This window comes from Capra hircus, chromosome 19 (genome assembly GCF_001704415.2).
Source record: "Capra hircus breed San Clemente chromosome 19, ASM170441v1, whole genome shotgun sequence".
Taxonomy (NCBI): Eukaryota; Metazoa; Chordata; class Mammalia; order Artiodactyla; family Bovidae; genus Capra; species Capra hircus.
Genome location: NC_030826.1, coordinates 33,249,004 through 33,271,859, shown reverse-complemented (window position 1 = coordinate 33,271,859; position 22,856 = coordinate 33,249,004). Strand labels below are relative to the sequence as shown.

At 47.5% G+C, this 22,856-nt stretch overlaps 1 protein-coding gene across 1 annotated transcript in view; it reads left to right on the top strand.

Moving 5' to 3' along the window:
• Positions 1-22,856, top strand: part of LOC102188626 (cytospin-B) — a 113,990-nt gene that overhangs the window by 43,829 nt on the left and 47,305 nt on the right. Inside the window, exons 3-5 of the mRNA XM_018064004.1 lie at positions 9,561-9,768; positions 12,216-12,289; positions 12,614-12,792. Coding sequence (XP_017919493.1) covers positions 9,561-9,768; positions 12,216-12,289; positions 12,614-12,792 — 461 coding nt within the window. The remainder of the gene's footprint in view (positions 1-9,560; positions 9,769-12,215; positions 12,290-12,613; positions 12,793-22,856) is intronic.

Below are 22,856 nucleotides of genomic sequence, written 5' to 3'. Positions count from 1 at the left end.
ACCCAAGATCAAGTAAATGATCACTATTTTCATTTTTTAAAAATAATGCTTTAATCAGCCTGGACTTAGTTCTCTGGTAAAGATCGCTGGTAATTGTATAATATTCTGCCCATCCTCAGAGCAGAGCAGCAGGTATAGACAAATGGCTTCTGATTTCCCAATTCCTCTGAGCTCTGGGTCTGATTTTGGGGTCCCTTGTTGAGAGGGGCTGAAAACATCCTCCCACCTCATTTCAGGGGCTGTCACTCTCCTGATACAAATTATGCCCTGAACTCCCGGAGGGTTTGTCTCTCCTGCTTCATCTGCCTTAAGAATGGTCCATTGCAACCTGATTCTCTGGTTGTTAATGGTGTGGATGTCTTACAGGCTTTCTCTTCCTCTCATTTCTTCGTCTTCAGCTGGGTTTGAGTATCTTCAGGCTTCCAGCTTCTCTGACCTCCACCTTCTAATTTTGCTGGCAGCTGACTGTGTGATCGTACAACCTGCCTGTGCACAGCTTCGTGGGGCCGGGGCGGGGAGGGGGGAGGGCTCTTGTTTCCACAGAATCTTCAAACCTTAGCCTCCCGCCACCACACACATGCCTTCCCTAGCTGGCCAGCAGTGTGGAGTTGGACCACATCTTTGTTTTTCTAGATTATAATGCAGCCTAGGTCTACTTGTCAAGATTCTAGTCGTTTGGGATCTTGATTTCAAGCTGGAGAATTTTTATAAGTCTTGGAACCTAGAAGTTTTAAAAGAAGACACTGATTTTTCTCTTGCCCTGAGGTTGACAACGTGTAGGTAGAAATTCAGTTCCTCCTGCAAAACTCAGGCATTTCCTCTAGTGGAGTAAGGGGGTTGGTTGTAAAGAAGCACTTGCCTGAGTGGCCAAGGAAAATAAGAGGTAACACGATTACTGTGTGACCAGCGTTGTCACCAAGACAAAATGATTAGGGGAACAACTGGCCACAAATGGCCAGAGCAGAATTCAAGAGAAGATGTGGCAGGTCCATGGCCCCATCACCATGACTGAAGACAGGACCCTACAGGGATGGAGAGACCTGGACCCTGGCTGAAATGACAGGTGGTCTGTGAGCATGACCAGTTGGTGCTTTAGACAGTGAGAGCAAACCCTGGTGTCGGGACCCCAGTCGGTGGATGTGCACTTTGCTCCATAACCGGGAGTCTAGGGGTCGAGGCTGGTGATGGGGTCCAGGCAGTATAATATCACAGCTCAAGGCTGGCAGCTCTGAGACCCTCTCTGCCTTCCCGCTGGAGGTACAGGCGAGCATGGTGCTTTCAGCATCTGGTCCCCACAGTCCCTACAGTCCTGGGGGAGAACCTTCCCTGGGTACCCTCCTTATACCTGGGCAGGACTGAGTCACACCCAGAGACCTGGTGACCCTCCCTCAGGTCACCTTCCCTGAGACTGCAGGACCACAGCCTGATTCCTGAACAAGTTAGGGGGTCTTAGTAAGAAGAGAAGGGGGTGTGGCCTCTGGGCAGGTGAGAGCGCCGTTGGCCACAGCCAGCAGGACTCCGCTTGGTCGGTCACTTCCCCACCCCATCTACTTTCCCCTCCAGCCCCTTCACTGCCCTCTGCCCCACTGCCAGGCCCAACCAGGCCCAGTTCTTGCCCTCAGGTATCTGAGGGACCATGTCTGTCCCCCATTCCCCCCAGCAGGTCCTGTCTGAAGCTTTAGGTCTCAACATCGGTGTTCCTTTTTCAGAGACGCTGACCCTCAGCTCCAGGAGGGCTGTGGGCTTGTGGACCAGGAGGCCACATCCTGGATGGGCTGGGACTTCTTGGCTAGCCCAGTGTCTTGATGGTGCTGAGTTGGGCCTGAGCTCCAGTCTCTTTCTTAAACTTGACTGCAGGACTGGTCTCTGAAGCCTCTGGCCACCCCAGCATTTGTTTCCTTGTTGAGACCTTAGAAAGCTCCTCAGGGAGCATCACAGCCCCACCCCGAAGGTGTCCCAGAGGGCCTCAGAGAGATACAGATGTTTGCCCTCTTCTATGAGTTTTCCGTCCCCATCTTTCTTTTTCCATAACAAAAGTGTAAACTGAACTAGCATATTCCCTCCCCTTTAGCAGAGAAGCATTGTAAAAAAGATAGTGCAGAGGGAAGCTGGCATAAATGAATCATGGCTCCATCAGAACAGGGGCAAGGATTCAGCAGAAGGGAATAACCAAGTTAGATGTAAAACAGACATAACAGAGACTTCCCTGGTGGTCCACTGGGTAAGAATCTGCCTGCCAGTGCAGGGGACACAGGCTTGATCCCTGGTCCAGGAAGATCTCACGTGCCTTGGAGCAGCTGAGCCCTGACTCTAGGGCCTGAAAGTCACGACTACTGAAGCCCATGTACCCTAGAGCCTATGGTCTGCAACAAAAGAAGCCACTGCAATGAGAAGCCTGCATACCACAACTAGAGAGTGGCCCCCGCTTGCTGCAACTAAAGCCTGAGCAAAGCAATGAAGACCCAGCACAGTCAAAAATAAATTTTTTTTTTTTAGAACATCCGCTGTCCAATGCAGGGGATACGGGTTCAATACCTAATTGGGGAGCTAAGGTCCCACATACTGAAGGGCAACTAAGTCCACATGCTACAACTAGAGAGAGCCCCTGGGCAACAGCAAAGACCCAGCACAGCCACAATTTAAAAAATAAACACAGCAAGATAACGCATACTCACTCATGGTACAGTTACTTAAGCCATCACAGTATGTACAGTCTTAACATGTGACAAATAGCTATGAAAAGAAGAGAAGCGAAAAGCAAAGAACAGGAAAGATATACCCATCTGAATGCAGAGTTCCAAAGAGTAGCAAGGAGAGATAAGAAAACCTTTCTCAGTGATCAGTGCAGAGAAATAAAGGAAAACAATAGATGGGAAAGACTTGCGATCTCTTCAAGAAAATTGGAGATATCAAGGAAACATTTCATGCAAAGATGGGCTCAATAAAGGACAGAAATGGTATGGACCTAACAGAAGCAGAAGATATTAAGAAGAGGTGGCAAGAAAACACAAAAGAACTGTACAAAAAAGATCTTCATGACCCAGATAATCACAGTGGTGTGATCACTCACCTAGAGCCAGACATCCTGAAATGTGAAGTCAAGTGGGCCTTCGGAAGCATCACTATGAACAAAGCTAACGGAGGTGATGGAATTTCAGTTGAGCTGTTTCAAATCCTAAAAGATGATGCTGTGAAAGTGCTGCACTCCATATGCCAGCAAATTTGGAAAACTCAGCAGTAGCCACAGGACTGGAAAAGGTCAGTTTGCATTCCAATCCCAAAGAAAGGCAATGCCAAAGAATGCTCAAACTACCGCACAATTGCACTCATCTCACACGCTAGTAAAGTAATGCTCAAAATTCTCCAAGCCAGGCTTCAATAATATGTGAACCGTGAACTTCCAGATGTTCAAACTGGTTTTAGAAAAGGCAGAGGAACCAGAGATCAAATTGCCAACATCCGCTGGATCATCGAAAAAGCAAGAGAGCTGTAGAAAAAACATCTATTTCTGCCAGAACATCTATTTCTATGCCAAAGCCTTTGACTGTGGATCACAATAAACTGTGGAAAATTCTGAAAGAGATGAGAATACCAGACCACTTGACCTGCCTCTTGAGAAATCTGTATGCAGGTCAGGAAGCAACAGTTAGAACCGGACATGGAACAACAGACTGTTTCCAAATAGGAAAAGGTGTACATCAAGGCTGTATATTGTCACCCTGCTTATTTAACTTATATGCAGAGTACATCATGAGAAACGCTGGGCTGAAAGAAGCACAAGCTGGAATCAAGATTGCCAGGAGAAATATCAATCACCTCAGATATGCAGATGACACCACCCTTATGGCAGAAAGTGAAGAGGAACTAAAGAGCCTCTTGATGAAAGTGAAAGAGGAGAGTGAAAAAGTTGTCTTAAAGCTCGACATTCAGAAAACAAAGATCATGGCATCTGGCCCCATCATTTCATGGGAAATAGATGTGGAAACAGTGTCAGACTTTATTTTTTGGGGCTCCAGAATCACTGCAGATGGTGACTGCAGCCGTGAAATTAAAAGATCCTTACTCCTTGGCAGGAAAGTTATGACCAATCTAGACAGCATATTCAAAAGCAGAGACATTACTTTGCCAACAAAGGTCTGTATAGTCAAGGCTATCGTTTCTCCAGTATTCATGTCAAAAATAAAAATTTTTTAAAAACATCTGCTGTCCAATGCAGGGGATACGGGTTCAATACCTGATTGGGGAACTAAGGTCCCACATACCGAAGGGCAACTAAGTCCACATGCTGCAACTAGAGAGAGAGAGTGAGAGTTGGACTATAAAGAAAGCTGAGCACTGAAGAATTGATGCTTTTGAACTGTGATGTTGGAGAAGACTCTTGAGAGTCCCTTGGACTATAAGGAGATCCAACTAGTTCATCCTAAAGGTGATCAATCCTGAATGTTCATAGGAAGGACTGATGTTAAAGCTGAAACTCCAGTACTTTGGCCACCTGATGCGAAGAGCTGACTCATTTGAAAAGACCCTGATGTTGGGAAAGATTGAAGGCGGAGAAGAAGGGGACGACAGAGGATGAGATTGTTGGATGGCATCACCGACTCGATGGACATGAGTTTGGGTAAACTCCGGGAGTTGTTGATGGACAGGGAGGCCTGGCGTGCTGCAGTTCATGGGGTTGCAAAGAGTCAGACACAACTGAGTGACTGAACTGAACTGAACACGTGACTTCTTCTATGTGTTAAGCGTCCGGTAAATGCTTGTTGAGTAAATTGAACGAAGGAATGAATGTCAGAGAAACTTGCAGTGAATTAGTAGAGAAAGGCTGCTACAATTATATCAATGTTAAATAAAAGTTTATCATATTTTAATCATAACAACTACTATTCTAGTGCTTTATATGTGCCAGACATTCTTGGTGCCTTTACGTCATTTAATCTCACTTAGTTGTCATAATTTTAGGGTATAAATACTGTTTTTATGTAGTTTTTTTCCGTTGACCCATCTCAGGGTTTGTTGAGGAAACTGAGGCAGGGAATGGTTAAGTTACTAGACTTAGTTCATTAACTAATGAAGGCCAGAAGCTGACCCCAGAACTCTTCTTGGTTGTTTGTTTGTTTGTTTTTGAAGAGGCAAATTTTGTTGCACTTACTTTTCATCACCCTGTTTGCAGGTTTGTTTTTTTTTTTTTTTTTTTACTGTACTATGCAGTGTGCAGGAATCTTAGTTCCCTGACTGGGGATCTAACCTGTGCTCCCTGTGGTGGAAGCACAGAGTCTTAACCACTGGACCACTAGGGAAGTCCCAGAATGGTTATTCTTCATCCCTGATTTATGCTGCTTCCTGGTTACATGAAAATAAAGAGAGAGAAAACCATCTAAAGCAGTCACATGGGCTCGAATACACAGCAGTCTTGCTGCCAGAGCCTTTAGGTTTGATAGAGAGCAACCTGCCACGTCTCGATGAACTAGGAAAGATGTTCTTGCTTGTCTAGAGTAGAGAAAGTCACAGCGAAAACCCAGGTCATCAAGACACATTCTCTTGTTTGATTTCGAACCTGAATCTTGAGGGGAGTCTGGGTTCACCAGATGTGTTGGTGGGGCAGGACAGCAGGAATGTCATGGAAAGACAATTGTAAGTTCTCAGTCATCAAAGAAGTAACCAGTGGTTTGCAGTTTCTGGAGTGCACGGCAGCTGCTTGCAGTTGGGGTGGAGGAGACCCCGTCAAGAGCTTTGAATTGTACTCTCAAGCCAGTGGGAGCCTCTGGATAATTTTTTCACTACCAGCTTTAGTGACATAGAATTCATTTAAAGTGTACAGGTAAGTGGCTTTTAGTATATCCACAGAGTTGTGCAGCCATCACCACAATCAGTTTTAGAACTTATTTATCATCTTGTACCCAGAAGAAAGGGGTTCCCAGGTGGCTCAGTGGTAAAGAAAACACCTGCCAATGCAGGAGACTCAGGTTTGATCCCTGATTCAGGAAGATGCCCTGGAGAAGGAAATGGCAACCCAGCCCAGTATTCTTGCCTGGAAGATTCCATGGACAGAGGAGTCTGGCAGGCTACAGTCCATGCAGGGTCTGATACTGGGGACAGGCGAATGACGATACCATTCCTCAGATTCAATGTCTGACCAGCCAGAGGAAAGTCAGTGACCTTGTTGAGATCCCAGCCCCTGTCAGCTCAGGCCAGCCCTGCAGGACAGTCCCTCCCAAGTGGTCTCTGCTGCCACCTGCCTTTAGTGCTTGTTTGAGCATCGGGACTGGCTTAAAGCAACCCCTCTCTGGGGAGAACTGGGGCTCCCAGGAATTATTTGACTAATTTGTGATGCAGTTCTGCATGCCCCATTTCTAGAGAAAGTTGACTTTTGAAGAGGAGATGTGCTTGATATGCATGAGAGTGATTTTTGTCTTTAAAGGGAAGCCTTGGAAACCATGTTGCTGCATGTCAGTTCTGTTCTTGAACCAGATGAGCTGGACCCCGGTGACCTGGCCCAGGGAACGAGGAGCCAGGGGTGCAGGGGTCAGCCAGCACCCAGTAGTCGTCAAGGGCAGGTGCTGGCCTGAGCTGCTGGCTGAGCTGCTCTTTTCTAATGATCTAATTTCTCTCTCCATTAGTTACTCTGTGGGATAAGTCTAAAAATACCTCCCCAGCCCCTACTGGAAGCATGATAAAGCTACTTTTTTTTTTTTTTTTTTTAAATAAAAGAGCTTTCCAGAGTACATTGCTAAACTTGAGAGAATATTCCAAAATCAAGAAGGAAGAATGTTGTGCACTGATCTGTATGTTTACCCACTCAGCCATGCACGGCACCCAGCACAGGCCCTCCCGTACCTGCACCTGTGCTCACGACCGCAACATGCAGGATGTAATGGAGGCCAGAGCTCCTGAGAGGCTGGTAGCCTGAGCTGCACATGGAAACCCCCGAGTCCTCAGCCATTCCTCACCTGCTTACATCCTCCTGTTTTAGTCCCAGTCAAGCAAAGGACATATTTCTAGACCCCAGGGGAGTGGCCCTTAACCTGAGGGTCTGTGAGGCAGAGCCTGGTTGCTCTGCAGAAAGCCAGGATCTTCGGGAGGCAAGGCCCACAGGTTCCTCCTGTGGCTGCTTGTTAAAGGCTGTCAGATGCCAGCCTTCCAGGAGCTAAAATGCAGTGGCTTTTTCTCCTTAAGAGTTGTCTATCTTCTGTTTATTAAAGTAGCTATCCTGGGACATAAGACTTTTGGTCTTCTCCATGTGTTGTAATTTTCTTGAACTTACATACTCGGAGACAGAAAGCAGTTAGGAAAGAATAGCTACTGTTGTGTGCTTACCTGTACCAGGCATAGTGATAAACTAAGTATTAAGTTCCATTTAATTGTTCAGATAAGGACACCAGGGCAGGGAGATGGATGGATACAGGGCTCAGTCTGGTAGAACTGACATTTACACACCGCAGTCTGGTCCAGGCCTGTGGCCCCACCCCCGAGTGCAGCTCCTGCCCCTCTCCTCTCCCTCAACAGGCACCTGCACCCTTTCCCCTCCCCCACACAGGCACTCGCTCATTTTCTCCCTCAGTCCCTTCCTTCCTTATCCTTGATCAAAACCTCCCAATTGACAAACAGTACGCAGCTTCCCTGGTAGTTCAGTGGGAAAGAATCAGCCTGGCAGTGAAGGGGACGAAGGATCAGTCCGTGGCCCCAGAAGATCCCACATGCCTCGGGGCAACTAAGCCCGTTCTCCACAATTACTTCAGAGCCCAGAAACCGCAACTACTGAGCCCACATGCCACAGCTACTGAAGCCCCCTCACCCTAGAGCTCGTGCTCTGCAATGAGAGGAAAGCCACTGCAATGAGAAGCCCTCGCACCACAACCAGAGAGTAGCCCCTGCTTGCCGCAACTAGAGAAAAGCCTGCACAGCAGTGAAGGCCCAGTCCAGCCCAAAATGAAATAATTAATAAAACTGTAAAAAATAAGAATGTTATACCCAGAGTAGATATTTTAATAAAATGCAGTACTGTTCTCAAATACCCACAGATTCTGCACATGAAATGCAATTGGGAAAAAAAATTGTATTTGGAGACTTAGCCTTCCAAATCTGGGAAGAAACCTAGTAGGTGTCAAGTTTACATAACCTGCTAAATATACAGCTATTAATAACAAAGGACTGTAGAACCAGGATACAGCTTAAAATAGTAAAGTGATTTGTGTATTCAGGCAGTAGGATATTATGCAGTATTTAAAGTAATGACCTAGGGAATTCCCTGGCAGTCCAGTGCTTAGCACTCAGCGCTTTCACTGCCAGGGGCCTAGGTTCAATTCCTAGTTGAGGAACTAACAGCCCACAAACATCATGGTGCATTAAAAAATAATAAAGCTTTTCTTTTTTAAAAAAAGTACTGACTAGAACATTGTGTATCATGAATATATCTCAAAAACATAGTTGAAAGCAAATTACAGAAGTGTAATCAACACAGTATATACAGGACACAAAATAATAATACAGGACGAGAGCATCTTACATAAGATACAATGCAGTGTATCATACAGTGCCCTGCAGAAGCCTAAGATAGTGTGATATCATTTGTGTCAAAGTTTTAGAGCATCCAGAACAACAGTGTGTATTGTCATGGGCACATCCGCACACAGTAAACGTGGGAAACTCTTCAAGGAACAACCACATGCCAATTTCTGGACACACTGGTGTGGGAGGAAGGGTGAGGCTTTAACAAATCTTGTTAGGGTGAAAGAAGATTTAGCAAACATGACAAAAATTAATAGTTGGTTTGCCCATTTTGGCACACAGTTATCTTGTCCCCTTTGGTGCTTTTCTGTGTGTTGAGAACGTTACTGATTAAACTTGAACAGGTGAGGTGAGTGTGCTGTGCCTGTATCTGTGTCTGGTGTGTGCACATTTCTGCTGTGGCTGTCCCATTAGTGTTCCTCTAAAGAAACACTAGCCCCAGGTACTTGACAGAGGTTTGGGGCATGTCGCGGGAGTTAGCTTTCTGGCTTCCCAGCAGAGGGCACTGCTCCATTGTGGCTGTGAGGCGAGTGGCCACTGTCTTGGGAAAGCTCCAAGGAAGGGGCAGCAAAGAGGGGTACTTCAGCAGGTGCAGCTTTCTTTAGGGGCTTCTCAGGTGGCGCTAGTGGTAAAGATCCTTCCTGCCAGTGCAGGAGACGTGAGAGACTCAGGTTTGATCCCTAGATTGGGAAAATCCCCTGGAGAACGAAATGGCAACCCACTCCAGTATTCTTGCCTGGGAAATTTCATGGACAGAATGAGCATGGCGGCCCACAGTCCATGGGGTCACAAAAGAGTTGTACTCGACTTAGCAACTGAACAACAACAACAAGGTTTCTTTGACGCCACAGGAAAGGGCCCAGAATCCATCCATTTGGCCACTGACATCCATCACGCTTCTCTGCCTTGGCTGTTTTTGAGGCCCAGAACACAGAGACAGTGCTGGGCACACACGTGCCCAAGGTTTTCTTTGCTGTTGCATCAGTGGGCCCAGCGTGGACATGGGGGGAGCTCTTTCCTGTTCAGGTGACCATGGCATCTTGCTTGCTTTCTAGGTGGAAAAGGATTACTCTTACCTAAAGGAGATCTGCGATCACCAGGCAGAGCAGCTGAGCAGAACCAGCCTGAAGCTACAAGAGAAAGCATCAGAGAGTGATGCAGAGATCAAAGACATGAAGGAGACCATATTCGAGCTGGAGGACCAGGTGGAGCAGCATCGCGCCGTCAAGTTGCACAACAACCAGCTCATCAGTGAGCTGGAAAGTAAGTGGACCCAAGTCCCTTGTGGGCATGGGTCAGGATGGAGGTGGGGACACTGGTTGCCAGGTCTTCCTTCTGAGCATGCTATGGTCTCCCAAGAAGAAAGGCCAGTAGAAGAGACAGAATCATCGGTCTCTCAAACTGGGCCACAGAACAGCTGATGAAGAAAGGCTGTTGGTCGTGGGTGGAGCGTGTGTGGGCGTTAGAAAGCTGCGGGTTGTTGGTTAGGTGCCAACAGGTGTTACCGTTGGGATCTGCCAGGTAGAAGGATGGGGGCTGGGGGTCGGCCTCGGGAGAAAACAGCCCCAGCATGGGTCCCCTGGACAGTAGGATCAGCTGACTTTGAGACATTGCCCGCATGTTCCTGAAGAGGCGCTTGTGTGTGGCTTGTTTAGGAACCAGTTGCTACCTCTGAGTAGGGAGGGATGTTTTTCAGAGATTAGGTAAACACTGCCTGCTTTGTCCAAATAAGCCTTATCAGATGATCCCATCTAATGTGTTTTCCTTTAGTAACAAAAGACTTAGTGTGCAAGCTTTTAGCAGCAACTGCCTTGCTGAACATAGCACGGTTGGTGGGCTGAAAGGTTCCCCAGTGGGTACAGTTCCTCCAGACTATTCTTGGAACTCTTACTGGTGGTGAATCTACCTACTTGCCAAAACTTTCTTGTAAACCCCATCCCCCTACCCCCACCCCCTTGCCCAAATCAACACGGTGCTGCCATAGCTGCTGGCACCCTGCAGACGGGGAAAAAGTCTGAGTCTCCCAGAGGGCCTCCCCAGCTTGGGTGCGGCAAGGTGACCCCGCCTTCCTGTTTCAGCCTGGACCATCCACAGGTGTCTTTTACAGCTGATTCAGTGCCATGTGTTTTGCATTTTTGTGCTTGGATGTTGGTGATGCCTCTGTTTAAAATGGGCCCCCAGGGACTTCCCTGGTGGTCCAGTAGTTAAGGCAGGAGACGTAGGTTTGAGTCCCGATTGGGGAAGATCCTACATGACATGCAGCAACTAAATCTGTACGCCACAACCACTGAGTCTGTGCTCTGGAGCCCGTGCACCGCCACAACAAGAGACGCCACTGCAGTGAGAAGCCTTTGCTTCACAACAAATTACAACGGCCCCAAGTATAGTTCTGAAATCCCATCCACTGTCCCTGGCGCAGGAGAGCCGGGGCACATCACATGCAGGAAATCCAAGCCACGGGGGAGCTTCATACCAACCAGAAATGCAGTACCCTCATGTGGACCAAACCTCCAGAGACCAGGAGGGGACCTTCCCAGTCTGCCCCCGAGCCGCTTGGGAAAGTGCTGAGTAGAGCAGATGGGAAAGTAGTGACATTGGTAGATTCATGAAATTTAAAAAGAACCAAAACATTGAACAGTGTGGTTGTGAACCCAAATCAAAGAAACGTGTGGTCAGATTCCCAGGAAGGTGTGAAGCTCTCTCGTCCAGAGCTGGTACCCACAGAAGGGAAGTTCCAGCCTGGCAGATGAGGCCGTTCTGAGTGCCCCAGGCTGCAGAAGTGTCTTTCAGATGCCTGCCAAATGTTACATGGGAGAAGGACGCTGTGAGTGAGCAGGTTCCAGAACCCATGGGATGGGCTTTTTTCCACAAAGATATTGACCAGCAAGCCAGTTTAATGCAAACAGCATTAAACTTTGATGAAAACATTGGGATCAGAGGCTTAAGGGAGCATAACCCGTCTTTGCTCCAGGAGCTGATCCTCTGTGCCTGGCAGCTGTCTGTACCTGCCTGGACCATAGATACCCCCAGACCCTGTCTCCCTGGGAAACCAGATTCCATGGGTCAGGGTCTGGAGCTTGAACATCTGTGCTTCTGAAAAGTTTCCCCAGGTGATTCAGAGTTTTAGCTGTGAGTCAGTTCCAGACTCTGGAAGCTGGTCTAAATATCACAATAGTAATAACCATCCATTCCTGCTGTTACTCAGAACCCCACCCTCGGGAAGGCTGAAGAGGGAGGGAACACATGTACACTTGTGTCTGATTCACATTGTTGTATGGTGGAAACTGACAAAGCATTGTAAAGCAGCTATCCTCCAGTTAAATAAATTTAAAGAAAAGCCGTTCTTCCACATCACAGCAGCGAAGGATGTTCAGGTTGCTGTGCTGCTTCCAGGCATTCAGCATGTGAGCGTGAGCGACTGTTGGCTCTCTTCCCATTGCGCTGTGAGTTTATGCAGCGTGTCTCAGAGGCTGAACCCTAACCTCACATCACTTACGTTCCTACTCATCCTGTTTCTCTTGGAGGAACCCTCTGCCTCTGGCTCCTGTGCTCTGGGTGCTGAGCTGGGAAGCCTGGCCACTGAGCTGGGAAGCCTGGCCACAGGGGCAGGTCTCAGAGCTCGTGGCAGGACCTGAGGTTGCCTGGCTCCTGAGCTCAGCTCCCCAGATGCTCAAGACATTTCTGACTCCAGTCTGCCTGTTTCTTTCCAGGCAGCGTGATGAAGCTGGAGGAACAGAAGTCGGACCTGGAGAGGCAGCTGAAGACTCTGACGAAGCAGATAAAGGTGAGACGCGGTCAGAGCCAGAGCATCATTCTACCTGAAGTATCCCCGTTAACTGAGGTGTGGACACCTTTGAGACACACCCTGACGACTCTCTAGCCCTGCTTTGTGTAGTAAACTTGCGGGGCCTGCAACCACAGTGTGGCCAGGAGGGAGGTTCAGGCAGCCTCAGTTTCAGGGCTAGGACTCCCGCACCTGCAGGTGCAGCCCCCCGTGCCTTTTCCCAGCACCAAGATCCCAAAGCCCATCTTTCCTATGGACACCCCTGGGCCCTGGAACCATGGCTGGGGCATCAGTCTGATGTGGGTGCAAACCTGGCTTTTCCAGGACGAGACGGAAGAGTGGCGGCGCTTCCAGGCTGACCTGCAGACGGCGGTAGTGGTGGCCAATGACATCAAGGTTGAGGCCCAGCAGGAGCTGCGCGCTGTCAAGCGGAGGCTGCTGGAGGAGGAAGAGAAGAACGCCCGGCTGCAGAAGGCGCTGGGGGATGCACAGACCCGTGGCAGGTGGGTCCCGGCCGCTCTCCTCCCCCAGGCTGCGGAGGTGTCTCTGCCCTCACCGAGCCTTCTCCTTCCTTCCAGGTCCTTCTGCTGCTCTGTCCCCACCCATGGCCAGGTTATAACTAGCTCTGTGGCCAGGCTATAACGAATCCTCTGGCGAGGTTATAGCTAACCCATGGCCGATGAATAACTAACCCCATGGCCAAGTTATAACAAGCTCCATGGTAGGAACAGTCCATAGAGCCCCATGACTGCCGTTCCTGGTGATGAGGAAGCTGGTTACCATGAGGACAGAGCTCCAGCCAAGTCCTCTCTGGGGTCTGGAGGAGAGGCTGCTCTTCCATCTCCGTGTTGGTTCAGCACCCCGTGTGGGTCATCCTCACTCAGTGGGAGAAGCTGGCCTGCTACGCAGCCTGGCTGGTGGGTGCAGACCCCACCCACTGTCTTGGTGCAGGGTGTGTCCTTTTTTTAGCAGCTCCTGTATGCCCTCTGCAGAAGAGCATGAAATAACTCACTTTATTTCAAAGGGTCAGCATGGAGAACACATATCGGGCCAATACGAGATTCCCTCCTTCTTTCGGGGGAGCCGATCAGGGGGAGGACATTGCAGTCCGCATTTTCCCAACAAGCCTGTCCTAAGAGCGAGCTTTCAGAGGAAGCTGTTCCCAAAGTGAGCTCAGAGTTGCTTATTGTTTAAAGTTTAAATGGTTTCCGGGCAAGATTGTCACAGTATTTTAGGCTTCAGCTCATGCATTGCTGTCTCTCCCCTGTCAGGAATAGATGTCCTTAACATTGAGGTTCTTGGTTATTAGAAGTTATTTTGAATTTTAAGATGTCTCTCAATATAAAGCACAGTAGAATTTAAAAACCCTTAGTAGGTTCTGGATATAGATTTGTACAGCTTGCAATTTATAACTGTTTTCCACGATTGCTGGAGGCTGGATTCCCAGCCTCTGGGTCTGATGTAGTGTCGTGAATTTCATGGCAGTGGAAGGGGTAGATTTCTACTCAGAATTCTGTTTTGATTCTCTTACCAAACTTGCTTTGGTCAGTCTCGTGACCCTTTGTTTATGAAAATCAAGATCATGACTGTGTAGTGAAACCTATACTTTCTGGCCACCAAAGCACATGAATTTTCAGTTCAGGGAGCAGCCAAGTGGGAAAGCAGATTTCGTGGTGTTCCTTGTTGAAATGACTGTGGGTGGTTCTGGTTTACTGTGGTGTCTGCTTTTGTTTGTTTGTCCACGTGTCTTGGTTTTCTATTGTGTGTCTTTGGAGGAAGAACCACATCATAACTTGCGTTGCTTCATATATACGTCATCTCACAGATAAACAGTGAAAGACAAGCCCTGAGTGTAAGATGTGGCCCTCAATAAGTTATTGTATAGATTCTAAGAAGCAGGTCAGATTATCTGTACAAGCCTGATGTCACAGGATGCCTACATGTAGCTTGACCACATAGGGCCCCCCATTTGCTATACCCAGCATTTTCTAACTTAGGGGCACTTTTTTTAAAAACGCAGTACATTTCTCTTTTGATTTTCCAGTGATTTGCAAACCTACCTCCCAAATACAGCAGTTTAATCCCTTATCACACAATATTTCAAAATTTGAGAACTGACACATTATGGAACCTGTGCCATCAGTGGGTTTCTTGGCCGTCATTGCCTCAGGCCACCCTCCAAACACTTGCCAGAGTGGTCTCTAACCAGGCTCTGGCCACCCTGACCAGCTGCCTCTTCTAAGTGTTGGCCTTGGAGAAGTTACTTGCCGGCAGCCCTGCCTCTCCCTGAACACACCACCTGAGCCAGACCTGGAACCAGCTCCCACCCTCCAAGGTCCCGGATCAGCATAGTGCTTCCATCTTGGCTGCCTGAGTTCTTGACTTTGACAGTCACCTAACGAGAACTCAGAAGTCATCCTTGGCTCAGCCACAGCCAAAGAACGTGCAGAAAATTCTAACGAGGTCCTCCAAGTATTAGTACAACAAGAGAAGGTAAGAGCGTTGTAGGAGAAGCACCTGGATCATGACTCCAGGTGGACCGATTCGCCTTGTCATCAGCTGGCTCTCAAGAGAACACAGGCCAGCAGGCGGGTGGGCGGCAGGCCTGGGTGAGCAGACGAATTAGTGTTTGTTCCCAAGAACTCAGTACCTAAAACAGTGGAACGTTATTTAGCATACTAATTTTAGATGACTCTAAAACTTAGCTCATTAGCTATCTTCAGCCCTGTGAAGTTTTCAGAGGTATTTTTATTTTGGAATCAGAATAATTGATGTTAAGATACATGGCACAGTTAGGCTCTGATCTCACCTTTGCAGGTTTTCTTCCCAGACCAAGCGCCTTCGTCTCTTAAATGAGGAGGTAAGAGTAGGTCAGGTTTTAAGGCCCATCCCCCCAGGCTCCGCTGTTTTCTGAGACAAGTTGATGGGCTGAGCTTTCTCTGATGGAGAGTCATGGACTTGCACGCCCACTGAACCATCTTCCTGACAGAAGCCTGGGGTCTCCCTTACATATGGCACCTCCACATGAGGTTATGGACCTCATCTTTCTCTTCCAGAAATCTGAACAAGCCTGTGTAGTTTTTGTGGACCTGAAAGTGGGCAGTTTTGCCAGACACATAAATTATTGGGTGAAAGGATCATGAATAACTTTTTCAACTCTGGCTGTTTCTTGTTTTGAACCATTAAGGGAAATACAATGAAATTAAAACTTTCATCAAAATTGAAACAACAGATATTCTTCCTGAAAAGTTGAGTCCTTGGGCCTGGCAATTTTAGAGAACACACATGCAACTCAGCTTACTGCCTCGATGGGCCACACGCAGCCTCTCTAACAAAAGACCCTGTCAGTGAGACATGCATGATGTGGGTGTCTCAGACCAAAGCAGGGACAGACCTCTCTGTGTGTCTGCTCTTACCGTGAAACTGTTAAAACCATTGTTTGCAGGGGACTTACTCGATTTCTGCTGTACTTATTGTGTGACACCAGTGAGCAGCCATGGGAAACATCTTAAAGAGCTAAACACGCTAAAATGTCTGTCCATGATTAGCTGTGCCAGCTTCGAAACTAGGACATTTCAGGTGCACAATGCGTCAGTCTGTGCTTCTGGTTCTTGCATTGCCGCCCCTGAAGCCAGCAGCATGCAGCCTGTCACTGCCAGCCTCCCTGGGGTCAGCTGTTAATTCTGTGTGTGCGCCTGCATTCTGACTTTGGTTGTGTGCCTCTGTGCGCCCTGTGTTGTTTTCACAGATGTAACATGTCACACTGCTTGCTCGGTGTCTGGGGCTGTCACTGGAAGGGAGGTGGGGCATTGGAGGTGTAGCTTCCTGGGTCCCTGGGATTGTCGACATGTCCAACCCCCTCCCCATCCCCACCTTGGGGAGAGGCCAGTTCTCAAGAGGATTCCCGCACACTTTCTGAGCAGACCTCACATTCATACCTCCAACTGTTGGGCTGCTGGCATTTTATTTGGCCCTCGGGGCAGAAACTGGTCCTCCAGTATCCCGGCAAGCATCACCCGTTCACTCGCACAGACATGCATTTTCATAGCTTAGCTTCACACGTGTGGCATCAGAGAAGCCGCCTGTAGTTCTGCAGAGCTGCATCTGGCCTGCTGCCCGGCCCCGTCTACAGATTCACTTTGAAAAGTGGGCCAGGGATGTGTGCCTCCCTGAAGCCTTTAACACTTGTGTGCCGTGCCAAGTCACTCAGTTGTGTCCGACTCTTTCCGACCCCATGAACTATAGCTCACCAAGCTCTTCTCACTGTCCATGGGGTTCTCCAGGCAACAATACTGGAATGGGTTGCCGTTCCCCTCTCCAGCACGTGTGTACACAGCACGTGTGTATCATAAAAGAAGTCCTTTTTCTTTTTTACTCTTAACTGTAGGACAGTAGAGGGACCCACAGGCCATTCTGTCAGGAGCCTGATGTGATTGGTCTCCGTCATCTCTGCCGACACCCTTGTCTGTCAGCAAAGGTCTAGTGGGAGGAGCCTGTTCATGGCATTCTTTCTGTCTGAAGACCTCTTGACTTCTGCAAGGGATGGGAAAAGTCGAAATCTAGGTGTGCTGATCCTGTCCTGGATCTGAGCTGTGCCCCTGGACACTGCCAGCTATCAGTTCTTGTGTGTAGACTGCAGTCGTGTTACATGGAGTAACCCCTTTACCAGCCTGTGCCTCCTGTTTCTATCTTCCAGCTCCATGGTCTCTGTCAGCTAGCAGAGCAGGTGGAGGAGGAGAGGCCGCCCAGCCCTGCCGCGATGGGGAGCCACAGCCATTTCTGTGTGAGAGGGGGCATGTGTAGGGGAGAAATGCCCTTTTCATAAACAACCAAACGGTCTCCTTAGAACAGCCATTGTCTTGAACAGTCATTGCCAGCAAGTCTCTCTGCCTTTTTTTTTTTTTTTTTTTTTGCATTTTGGAATCAACTCTGCACAAAGATGATCCTTCCCTCTGATTTTCCCCCTATTTCTTCTCAGAAGATTCAGCAGTCTTTGAAGCACAAAATGAAATTGTTCTAAAAACAAAAGACAAAAAACACAAAGTACAAGTCTGTCGTGAAAACATTTTTTTAGAGGCAGCCAGGGTGCTGAGTTGGAGAAGGCAATGGCACCCTACTCCAGTACTCTTGCCTGGAAAATCCCATGGATGGAGGAGCCTGGTAGGCTGCAGTCCATGGGGTTGCTAAGAGTCGGACACGACTGAGCGACTTCCCTTTCACTTTTCACTTTCATGCATTGGAGAAGGAAATGGCAACCCACTCCAGTATTCTTGCCTAGAGAATCCCAGGGATGGGGGAGCCTGGTGGGCTGCCGTCTATGGGGTCGCACAGAGTCGGACACGACTGAAGCGACTTAGCAGCAGCAGAGTGCTGAGTGAAGTCTGTGGCTTTGCATGTGCAGAGAGAACACAAACCAGGCCACACTCTACCTTTTGGAGTTTATTTTTATGCTTCCTTTTGAATATGGTATCCGATAAGCTTGAAATTAACACTAGTTTAGGTGAAATAGGAAGCTGTCCACGTGACGTCTCTGAAGAAGTTAGAAAGCCCTACTTCCCCCATGTCAAGCCTTGATTTCGCCTCTTCAAGCTGAGGTCTGACTTCCTCACCTAGTCCAGAACAAGCCACTGCCACGTGTTGGGCTGACTTCCAAAATCTCTTTGGGGTTCTGTTAGATGTTTGCTTGATCATAAAGGCTGTGGTTGAATCAGACACTTCCACGTGGTGACAGTGCTGATCAGAACTGCATTGAGAACTCATGAGCATTGGCAAAAGCCTCGTGAATAAGCTCACCTTGGAAACTAAAAGACTTTTCCAGTCCAGAATCGTGTAACTCAGAGGGATCCAAGGTTCAAAACGAGACTGTAAACTGTTGGAAGTGCATCCATTTGTGAAGATGTAAGACCAGGTCAGCAGCCTCCGCCAGGCAGAGACCACTGCATCCCTCGTGTGAGGTGCATCTGGACCATCAGCTACCGTATAGGAGACGAGACAAGATAGGACTTCCTGTCTGCTCCGCAGAAACTTAGGCAAACTGGTCATCTCAGGAAGACGTTGGAGGGGGGGCGGGTCACTAGAAGACTCAACTTGAGAGGTCACTGTCCTCTCTGTAAGAATAGTTTCGATACCCACTGGAATTGTCCTTGTGGGATAGGAATTTATATATCTGTAAGTTTACCTCGGACTGAAAGTCCTTACAATGATATAAAATTAACTTGCCTGGTGTCTTCAAATATAAACAAGAAAAACACAACCTCAGCTTCAAATGCACAGCTGTCTCTGCCCCACATATTTTGATCTTTCTTGGGAGACTGTTGACTATTTTTATATATAAGTGTTTATGAAGTGCTAAATAAATATATAATTATTTAGAAGAGTCTGTTGCCTGATTTTTCACCCCTGGCAGGACCTCCAGGTCACTTTGTTCCCAGTTTTCTGGCACGTGTAGTTTCAGAACTTAAAAGCCACATCAGATGACTAGAACCAAGGCAGAAGCAAAGCTGCATTTTCAGTACACTTTGTAGACAGGAGGTTGACTTTTAAGTGCAAATGATTTCATTATTGGAAATAAGAGGGCAAAGAGCAAAGATACTAATTTTGCATAAATGAGTTTTTAATTAAAAATTCTGAAGTATCGGAAATTACAGTACATGGAATTTGAGGTCCAGAGTTGTCTTGTTGAAATCTAAAAACAGATTATTTGGTGATTGACTGTATTGGATTTCTTCTTAATTGTGAAGTATTATTTAGGTGAACTCATAATAAAATGGAAGTGTTAAACCCCTCTGGTAGCATCTTGGAAGGCAGTCAGTGTCAGCAGCGTTCTCTGCCCATGGAACTGAAATCCCACATTGACATCGTTCATTTCATCCATTTTCAGAAAAACTTTCCCAATACGCTCTTGTTCCTTTTTCTCTTAAGCTAGTTCCCCTTGAAGATATTTTCCTGCCCTTACGAGATTGCTAATAACACTCAGCCTTTCATTTTACATTGTCACCTTTTGTTTATTCTCTTGGTTTTATTGCATTCTCAAGGCAGAGGCTTTTCAGTGTCTGAGTTTGTTTCTTGTCCTTTATTTACACATCTGTTCTCCCTCATGTGCAGTGAATCTCTTCACCTTACGCCATGAGATCTGTCCGTGCGTCGGGGCCTGTTTTTGCCTATCACATATTCTTGCTTCAGTGCATCCAAGTGTGTCAGGACCTGTTCTCTGCCCAGGATCAGTGTTTGGATTCTGCCTTCATCTGTGCTCACTCTGCCCAACCACTCTTGAAATCTTGTATCTTAAGCTAGAGGAGAGGCTCTTTAAGGTAAATCTCTGCGGAATGTCAGAGATAGAGGCGCTGAAAGAAATGTAGCAGAAAAGGTGCCAGCGAGGAAATTCACCAGTGTCCAGTTTTTTCTCTGTTTGGCGCAGGTGGCATGTGGGAGCTGGCTTTGGGGGTCAGTTTTGCTTGGTCGTTATCTGTTTTAGGCGTGTCCTGTGGCTTTTTGCTACCGTCCTTTGTGCCGCGGATCAACCACCCTCACCTCCTCAGATGGTCGTGTCTCAGTGTTGCTGACCTTTTGTGGGAGGAGTGCTCCGCGTGTCCTCCAGGTGCTGCTCCCCAGCTGGCCCTCCCTCTAGGACCAGGGCTGGGAGGGAGTCGGTGGGCTGTCCTGCACCTTCACTCTCCTTGCATAGGAATTAGGGTGAACTGGTAGTATTTTCTCTTCTTTCCCCACTCATTCTCTGTGTAGCTGAAATTCTTCACAGTCTGAGGCCTGTGCATGCCATCAGTAGCTTCAGGGGCCGATGCAGGATTTTTATGAAATGTTCCTGTGGTTCTTAAATCGCCATGTTGCCCTGGTGGTTTTTATTGTCCTAGAAATGCTTACGTTGCAATTCAGAAGTGAAATTCAGAGGACACTTGACACCTGAGACAGAGTGCTTCCTGATTCCTGTCTCATGTGGATCTGCAGACTTCTTTCAGAGTGTCTTGTGTATAACTGAAGATACAGTTTGGGATGAGTACCTTACAGGTGGAGATATGGGAGAGCAAAGACCTAGAGGAAGGACAAAGAGGAACAGAGCTCCAGACACCCAGGCTTTGGTCCGGAAACCAGGCAGGGTGCGGGGAGTCTGTGCAGCACCGGGAGGGCCTGGGCTGGGCTCCGTTCAGTAGCTGAGTAAAGAGCCATCATGAACAGATCATCAATGTGCCCAGTTGGCGGTCTTTACAAACCTTGATCTGGTGATTGTGAAGACAGCAGTGGTATAATGCGATGTTTCCCAAAAGTCATTAACATTTGAATATTTTAGAACTAATTGCACACAAGAACTCACGTGTCCTTGGAGCAAAACTGACAGCAACGCCAAGCAGTGTCCTGTGTGATGACACAAGAGCTGTAGAAAACCAACAGTGCCTAAAGATCCTGTGTCGTAACCTAGCAAAGAAAATAGTGCATTAGGGAGGTTGCTCAGTCCTCAGTCATGTCCGGTTCTTTGTGACCCTGTGGATTGTAGCCCACCAGGCTCCTCTGTCCCTGGGATTTCCCAGGCAAGAATACTTCCCAGGTGGTTCAGCAGTGAAAAATCTGCCTGCCTCTGTAGATTACAGAGTTCTTACTCTTCCTCTGAACAGAGGAGAGGTCATATTTTGTTTATTGCTGGACTTGTTACTGGTTGATCCAAAACCATCTGAGGACAGGCTGGTGTCCCTGCCTAAGATTAAAGTGCTGATGAGATCAACAGCATTCTTAATGACTGTGTTCTGTAATTCTTCATTTCAGGCTTTGTTTTGTGGCTCCCAAGACACACACATGCACATACCCACACACATGCACACATGTGCAAACACATGCACACACATAGCCGTTACATAATGGGGTAGGTCTTTAGTCTCATAGCATCTCTAATCTACTTAAACTCCTTTGCAGGGTTTCCTCACCCTACTTCTTGCTGGCCCAGCCCAGCAGACAGAAAGTATGGAGCGTTGCCCACCATCCCTGCAGGCAGGCGAGGTGGAAGTGGTTCCAGCATCCTTGCTACTCTTAGGCTTTGGAACGAGTCCTGTATCATCTGATGTTGTGAATCACATAGAAGCTTAAGTAGTTGAAGGGACCACCTCAGCAGAATGTCGGATTCCCCGTTTTATTCTTATTAAATTATCAAGGAGTGAAATGAACATGGGCTTTTTAAAACAACCTTCTTTTGTAGGGTGCCCTAAATCTCCCCAGTCCCTGAGAAGGCAGATCATGTACCTAGACGGCTAAGAAGGTGCCCACTTTCTCACATTCCTGAGAATGGCCTGGACAGAAATGAGAGGTTTTCCTCTGACTGTACCTAACCTGATTGCACTCTTTCTGCATGTTCACCATCTGATTTTGTCCTATGTGACAAAACAGGGAAGGTAACCAAAACCAACCCTATTTGATGTAAAAAAAAAAAAACCTTACCAATTTCTGAAACACTGTTGTTGTTCAGTTGCTCAGTCATATCCAACTCTTTGTGACCCCACGGGCTGCAGCACTCCAGGCTTCCCTGTCCTTCACCATCTCCTAGAGCTTGCTCAAACTCATGTCCATTGAGTTGGTGATGCCATCCAACCGTCTCGTCTGTCGTCCCCTTCTCTTCCTGCCCTCAATCTTTCCCAGCATCAAGGTCTTTTCCAATGAGTCGGCTCTTTGCGTCAGGTGGTCAAAGTATTGGAGCTTCAGCATCAGTCTTTCCAATCAACGTTCAGAGTTGATTTCCTTTAGGACTGACTGGTTTGATCTCCTTGCAGTCCAAGGGACTCTCAAGAGTCTTCTCCAACACCACAATACGAAAGCATCAATTCTTCAGCACTCAGCCTTCTTATGGTCCAGATCTCACATCCGTGCATGACTCTCTGATACTGACTTCACAGAAAAGTCATTTGTTAACTGATTTTTTTATTTTACCTCAAAAGAAGGTAAATACAAAATTGTAGGGCAGTGTGATTTAAAGTGTGTTTTAAGTTCTGTTTTTCCTAAATTTATCCTACTCACGTTGATTACAGAGCAACAGGAGGAAACTTTGAGAATCAAAGACAAGTCAGTTCAACCACGGAAGCTTCCAAGTAGCCAGATTTCTTTCAAAAAAGATCAGTAAATAAATATTTTAAACTTCCATTGACCTTTTTAAAATATGCTGCCAGAAGTATTCTGAGCTATTCTCATAAATTAGTCATCTTTTTGCAAAACAGCTGTAGCAATTTGATATAATAAAAAGAGCAGTGATTTAGAAATCGGAAGTTGGGCTATGTCTTGGCTCACGCACAGGGAGGTTAAGTGACAAGCTAACATCCCCTGGATGAGGAAGATTGACCCAGACAGTCTGTCTTTAAGAGGCTCTTCCATGAGTCTGGGGGCTTGCCTGGTAGCTCAGCGGTAAAGAGTTTGCCTGCAATGCAGGAGACCTGGGTTTGATCCCTGGGTTAGGAAGATCCCCTGGAGGAGGAAATGGCAACCCACTCCAAGATTCTTGCATGGGAAATCCCGTGGACAGGGGAGCCTGGCGGGCTACAGTCCATGGGGTCACAAAGAGTCGGACATGACTGAGCAA